At 37.2% G+C, this 7751-nt stretch overlaps 1 protein-coding gene across 1 annotated transcript; it reads right to left on the minus strand.

Moving 5' to 3' along the window:
* Nucleotides 1-5340: 5340 nt before the first annotated feature.
* On the minus strand, nucleotides 5341-5907 carry LOC133294619 (uncharacterized). The gene is made up of 2 exons (XM_061493324.1): nucleotides 5716-5907; nucleotides 5341-5640 (listed from the first exon to the last, which is right to left on the minus strand). The coding sequence occupies exons 1-2, from the start codon at nucleotides 5905-5907 to the stop codon at nucleotides 5341-5343; spliced, it is 492 nt and encodes a 163-aa protein (XP_061349308.1).
* Nucleotides 5908-7751: the final 1844 nt, after the last annotated feature.

The raw sequence follows: 7751 nt of genomic DNA on the forward strand, positions 1-7751 counted from the left end.
ATTGAAGGAGTATTGGGATACTTTTCTGGGAAGAAAAGTATTCGGATACTTTAGAAGAAGTATTCGAATACTGGGTAGTATTCATATACTGTAGGAAATGTACTCGAATTCCTTGTGGTATTCGATACTTTAGTGAAAGTATTCAGATACATTCTGGAGACATGGAGTATTCGAATACTCATCGAGGAGTATTCGAATACCTCCTGCAGAAATTGCTTGAAATCACTTAAAATGAGTTGGAAAACCTTAATCACTCAATGGAACCTTGGGCTTTGAATAATAATGATTATTCCTCTTATAAACAGATTGTGATTGTGCCATTTGTGGGCATTGAGCTAGTGTGGACTTGGCTTGGATTGATTGCTTAAGAGGTAAGCTTTTGTGTCCTCGGTTTAGCCATTGTTGGTTCCACCATATCCTATGGGGGAATGATTTATATGCATGATGTGTTTTCATGTATTGCTATTTGAAATGTTGTTGCGCTGTTATGTGCAAGTGCTTCATGATATGCATGTGGTTTGCCACCTAGACGGTAAGCCTGAGTATATAGAGACATACAATAGGGTGATCCTGTGGGTGGTTGCAAGTGTCGTCCTGCACTGATTGTAGGTTATAGACGTATGTAATTCCTGCATTTCTCTGGCCAGTAGAGTATTTTGACACACATGACATGATTATCTGCTGCATTGCACTGATTTTGGAACTTATATTGTTTTACTGCTTTTAGAACTTATATTACACATGTAAGTGAGCTTGGGGTGGAGAAATCCTTGAGGACCCCATGTCTTACTGAGATTTCTGTTTAGAGATCTCACCTCACGTTTGGGGCACATTCTCAGGTTCAGGTAACTCGGGGGTTGATACCTCGAGCGGCAGGAGGTCGGAGCTGAGTTGAGATTTACGCTTTTATGATGATATGCTTAGATATTGACATGCTTTATATTTATTGTCATGTTATTTGTTTTGCGACTCTGTTGGGCTTTGTTGCCTTATTTGGTGAGCATGGGGGTTGTCTATGCCGCATTGATTTGACTATGTTGATTTAGATTTGAGTTGTATAATGTATCAGGATTATGGTCTGGACTACGTGTTGTAGTTCCGTGACTTAGATACTTACTTATTATAGTACGAGATTATTCATTGTAGATAGTTGTCTATTTGCAATTTACATACATGCATTATTTTGAAAAAGGATTAAGTAATCAACTTGGTAATTAATAATGATGTCATAATTGAAAGTAAAAAGTTTATTCCGCATTTTAATTAAGCGCTGCTTAATAAGATGATATGATAACAAACTGGGTATACACGGGGTGTTACACATCACCTAATACCTTAAGGCTTTGTTTGAAAATTGGTTTTAGGAGGGGAAGGGAAAAGAAGAGAGGGTTTTAGTAAGCCCTTCCCTTGTTTGTGAGTTTAAAAAAAGGAGGGGAAGAGTTTGGGGATTTTTACTAAACCCTCCAAAACCCTCCTTCTTCATAAAATTAAAGTTCCCCTAATTTGGAGGGTTTGAGGGGAAAAATATTAAAAATTACTTATCTACCCTTAGCATTAAAATGTTAAAACTACATAATTGTGAATTATTTTTAAACACAATATTATTAGAAAAGTCTCAAATACCGACAGAATTTATTGACGAAAAATATTTCGTCAAAAATAGTGATGAATTTTTTTATGAAAATCATATATGTCAAAAAATTTCCGTCAAAACTAAAGACAAAATTAGAGACGGAACCAGATTTTGCCATAATCACTAACATAAATTTTGTACGGAAAAAAAAAATTCAGTCAAAATTATTGATAGAATCTAAATCTTTTTGACTCTCAAACAAGGGAAGTGGATACCCTCCAATTTCCTCCCTTTCTTTCTCCTCCCTCCCCCTTGGATCCCCTTCCTTCCCTTCCCCTCCAAACTCCCAAACAAAGCCTAAGGTTTTGGGTTGAAATGACGCTTATCATGGTGTCAAAGCTTTGATACCATGTAAAGAACCACTTCAACCCAAAACCTTAAGGTATTGGTGAGGCTAAATTAATTATTTTAATTAAATCCTTTTAACACACCCCCTCAGGTAAGAGCCCTTTGGACTAGAAGCGCGGATATGACACAAGCCCATTATTGGTCTGCCTTGTGCTGCACAAGCCCATTTTTTTGGTCTGCCTTGTGCTTTTCTTAATTCCACCTGAAAGTGGGGGCAGTGGGATCGAACTCGTGACCTCGTGGTCACTAAAGCTTTGATACCATGATAAACACCACTTCAACCCAAAACTTTAAAGCATTGGTTGGGGCTAAATTAATTATTTTATCATTTATCAAATAAGAAATATAAAATATTCACTGCCCCTTATTCTTCTTAATAATCTTTTAATAAATATTGTAAACAATTTTAAAACAAATAGATAGGTTAATTTGTACATTATCCACCCTACAAGCTAAATAAGTCTTTGTATAAGAGGACGTGATTGAACTATAATATGAAAGTGTTAACATGTGAAAATTATTGATTAACAAGGGTATCAATCAGTTATTCAATTAGCAGTAATTTGTTCCCACCTTATCAATTCCTAATTCAATAACCAATCAATATACATTATTAACTAATAATTTAAATATCATTAACTTGTGTACGAAAGGCCTCAAGTGTAGAAATAAAATAAGGGTCCCTTTTATCTCATGTAACATGAGATTTTTTTCTTCTACTATAGACACAAGAAGTTATAAGCCCCATCACCCATTAAAAAAATAAAAATTATGGCACACAATTCAATGTCTAATATGAGAAAGAATTCTTCTATAAAACGAAAATTCTTTTCCCCATAAAATAATGCACAAAAATATAACATGTAATGCCCTGTGTGTACCCGGTGTATCAAACATGTAAATGGCAATAAGCGCAGCTCAATAAATGCAGAAGCTAAAATTTTCCAATTATGAACCTTATAATATTAATCAAGTGGATTTACTTATTCTTTTTCAAAATCGCCTGTATGTAAATTGCAATAAATAACTACACTGAATAACCTCATAATACAAATAATGTATCAAGTCATGGAACTACAACACGTAGACCAGACATGTCCTGATACAATGATACAACTCAATCTGAAATAACACAACTTATACCAATATGGCATGGACAACCCCCATGCTCACCAAATAAAGTAACATAATCAACAAGTCATGTCTCAAATAGAATAGGCATAAAATATAAAAGCAAGGCATAAATCATAATAATATAGCAAGGCACATGCATAATCTCAACTCAACTCCGGCATGCTGCCGCTAGAGGTCTCAACCTCAGAAGTACCTGTACCTGAAAATGTGCCCCACACGGGGTGAGATCTCAAACGAGAAATCTCAGTAAGACAAGGGGTCCTCAAATATCTCTCCACCCCAAGCTCACTTACATGTGCAATATAAGTTCAATATAAGTTCAAAAGTAATAACAACAGTATAGTAACAAAATCTGTGCAATGCAGCATATGTCCATGTCATATGTGTATGCATCCTACTGACCAGAGAATAAAAGGTAGGGATTACATACATCTACAACCCATAGTACAAGGAGTCCACCATGTACCTCACAAACGGTGTTACCTTCTTGCATGTGGCCCGACATGCTATAGAATTACCGTCTCGTGTGGAATACCCCACATACATATACATATGGCAATTGCACTATAATAATATCCAGCTCAACAACATATCCAATATTCATCATATAAACAGATATATTTTCAGAAAAACACATTATGCATATAAACCATTCTTCCATAAGGTATGGTGGAATCATCAATGGGTAAAACTGAGGACACGAAAGCTTACTTGTAGTGCCAAAATCCCTATCCAAAGGCTCGATATATATAGATACACCAACAGTCACACAATCCGACAATTGCAATCTGTTCTGTACGAAAACATAATTAATATTCAGAAATCCCAATTTTCATATCCATTGAGCAATGTTTTCTTTTTCGTTTAGTGACTTAAACCCCTTCTAAATCATAATTATCGCATATTAATCTTCACTATTATTGGTATTAATATTTTCCAGCAGTAACACTGACTCCCTAGGGTACCATACCCAAATTGGAACTTTCCCACGCATCAGAACTGATTTCTGGTCTTTTTGATAGGGTGTAATCGATTACCATACAGGGGGTAATCGATTACTCCACACAGTAATCGATGACCATAAACAGGGTAATCGATTACTCAACATGGTAATAGATTACCATGCACAGGGTAGTCGATTACCACGCGGACAGAACACGAAAACTGCAGAATTTTTTGCATAATCCGTGGGTTCCATGGCTTCCAAGGGTCCAAGGTCCGATTTTTATCAAAACAGCAGTTCAACTCACATGCTTAAACATCATTATACCATGTTTTACATGCATCAATAAGATTTTTACTTTTTACTTCACAAACTAACTCATTTTCAAGAAACTACAAAATAAATGATTTGTAGTAACCTATGGACCTTTGAAATCAGAAAAATGGGGAAGCTTTGAGGACTTTGAAGGTGCTCCAAGCCACTGACTTGGTGGCACACGAAATCCCACTCCAAGGTAGGTTCTTTCCTCACAAAGGTTGGTTCTTGAAGCTTCAAATGCAAAGGAAATGGCTCCTACACCACCCAACCAAGATGAACAGTCCCAAAGCCCCCAAGACAGCATTCAAAAACCTACCAATTGAAGAACAGTTCTTTCACAAGAAAGTGAAGGCTTTTGAGTATTCAATGTGTTTTGGTGAAGAAATCAAGAGGAAAGATAATCACTTGGAGGTTTTCTTGAAGAGGGAAGGTGGTGGCAAGGTGGAGACACAATGGCAGCTGCTGAATGTCACATAAGTGTGTGTAGAATTCTGACCTAGGTTTATGTGCCTCTCTATTTATACCAATGTGCCCACTAATCAACAATATTAGTTCTAATAGCTGCGCTGATCATTTTTCTATCAAACTTTATATTCTGAACCTAGATATTTTTCTAGTAATTATCCTATTTTTATTATAATTTTTCTAAACACTTTACCGGTACATATTTTATACATAGCTGGTATTAGTTCGGACATCATCGCTCATTATCTTTACTTCAAAAATGATATCCACGACCTAGATATTTTTCTAGGAATATTTGTATTTTTATTACAATTTTTTGGAATACTTCACCAGTATGCATTTATACCGTGAAGCAGAACTGGTATCCGACTTTTCATCAGAAAAGCGATTTAAGCGTTATTTAACCTTCTTAATAATTATTATGATCTTTCTGTGTGTATCCAAAGTCAATTATGGAATTATTTCTTAAATTCATAATTAAATTATTTAAATTCCTAATTTAACGTTGCAGGTTCTTATATTCACCCCACCTTTTAAGAATTTTGTCCACAAAATTAGAGACATACATGTCCCTAAACTCGGGGTATTGCCAGAGAAGCTCATCCTCCCGCTCCCAAGTACACTCCTCTGGAGTTCTTCCTTGGCACTGCACTTTGACCATGGGAATGATCTTGCTTCTTAGTTTCTTCTCCCCACGATCGAGTATCTTGAATGGTCCTACGAGAGTCTTTAAGTTCTCTCGAATTTTCACATCATCAAGTTGCACAATGTGCGAAGGATTCGCTATGTATCTCCATAGCTGGGACATGTGAAACACATCATGGATGTTGGCCAAGTTTGGAGGCAAGGCATGCCGGTAGGCAACAGGCCTTACCATACCAAGTATCTGGTATGACCCAATGAATCTCGAGATAAGCTTCATCACTATGAGAGCACGACCAACACCGGTGACAGGTGAAAGTCTCACAAACACGTGTTCACCCTCACTAAACTCCAATGGTCTATGCTTGTTATCATAGTAACTCTTTTGACGGTTCTGTGCTTGTTTCAGCTTCTCTCTGATCATTTGGATTTACTGGGTTGTATTTTGGACAAAGTCCAAGCCAAATAACTCACTATCTCCAACCTCAGACCAACAAGTACGAGTCCTACACCTCCTAACATACAGCGCCTCGTAGGGTGCCATGCCTAGGCTAGCATGAAAACTGTTGTTGTATGAAAACTCAAGCAATGGTAGGTACCGATCCCATGCTGAGCCCTGCTCCAAAGTGCAAGCCCTCAACATGTCCTTCAATGTTTGGATGGTCCGCTCAGTCTGTCCATCAGTCTGAGGGTGATAGGTTTTACTCAATCCCAACTGAGTACCAAAAGCTTCCTACAGTGCCTCCCAGAACCGAGATGTGAACTTCGGGTCCTATCACCAATGATACTCTCGGGCACCCTATGAAGCCTCACAATATCGCGAATGTATATCTTGGCCAACTACTCTGTAAAGAAGCTCACCTTTATTGGAAGGAAATGGACAAACTTAGTCAATTTGTCGATAATAATCCAAATAGAGTCACAACCAGCCTGAGTCTTAGGCAATCCACCATGAAGTCTATGAAAATGCTCTCCCACTTTCACTGCGGAATCTCAAGAGTTGAAGCTTACCCGATGGTTTCTGTTGCTCAATCTTCACTTTCTTGCATATCAAACACTTGGACACATAAACTGCTATATCTTTTTTCATGCCCAACTATGTTTTTATAGAAAGGTCCATGGACTTTATTTTTCGACGCTTCTAGAGAGGATCGAACATATGCTCTCACCCTCTCAGAAGCACAGATACGCAAGTTTTTAAAAAATTTGCGTGTCGGACACGTGTCTGACACGGACACGCTCCGACACGCGTCCGACACGCGGTCAACATTTGGGGACACGCAGTCAACTCTCTGACACGTTTCGACACGTTTTTCTGACACGCAGTCAACTTTTTCCGACACGCGGTCAACGCTCGGACATGCTCGGACACGTTTTTTTCTTTTTCTTTTTAACTAAATATAAAAGAAATAGTGCTGACACCGCTCACCACCGCTTGCATCACATTGCGTTGTGTCCAGTTATCTCTCAATTTCGTTCGGTGCTTTGCTTTGGTGCAGAATGATTTTAGCAATTTCGTGGATACCGAAAGGGGTTTCAAAGCCAGAACCCCATGTGGCGGAACCTCCTTCAAAGGAAGATATTGAAGAATTCATCAGCACCCACAGAAGAGACAGTGAGAACGAAGATGATGATGATATGGATGCGGATGCCAACAAACACAGCGATGAAATTGCCCAAGCATTAATCGTAGCAGACGCAATTGGCAAAGCATCCACAGAAAAATCTGATGATATAACTCTTGGCTTGGAGGAACTTCACATGGAAGAATATGATGATGAGGATGAAGCAATTTATAAATTAATTTTTTTTTTTTATGAAAATTAACATGAAAAATTAACAAAGTATGAAAAATTATTTATATTTATATTTATATTATGAAATTTAAATATTTGATTGGTTATATGATTTATTATGAATTCTTATATGTATTAAATATAAATTATATTATATATATTAAAAATTTTATTTAATATCAAAACGTGTCTCAACGTGTTGAAATATGGCATTTTTTAGAATTAACGTGTCGGCGTGTCGTGTCCCGTGTCCCGTGTCCGTACATCATAGCTCACCCTCAACTGCTCAGTTTCCTGAAACCAATTGAGCTACCATAATTTGATAAATTGTAAGTTACGACGAAGGGAAACGAATTGCAGTAGATAAGCAAATTTCACAATCAATGCATATCATTTTATGGAATTCAACACCAATAGGGCATTTAAAATTACAAGAGCTTAATGTTAATGTAATAATTATTTCAAACCTTCA

The sequence above is a fragment of the Gastrolobium bilobum genome, unplaced genomic scaffold, assembly GCF_033153095.1.
Source record: "Gastrolobium bilobum isolate Gb01-03AN ecotype WA unplaced genomic scaffold, APGP_CSIRO_Gbil_v1 utg20919, whole genome shotgun sequence".
NCBI classification, from domain to species: Eukaryota; Viridiplantae; Streptophyta; class Magnoliopsida; order Fabales; family Fabaceae; genus Gastrolobium; species Gastrolobium bilobum.

Coding starts and splice junctions, on each gene's coding strand:
- LOC133294619 (XM_061493324.1), bottom strand. CDS start 5,907: ATGATCAGAGAGAAGCTGAAACAAGCACAGAACCGTCAAAAGAGTTAC. Junction 5,641..5,715: donor CATACCAGATACTTGGTATG/GTAAGGCCTGTT, acceptor CACATGTCCCAG/CTATGGAGATACATAGCGAA.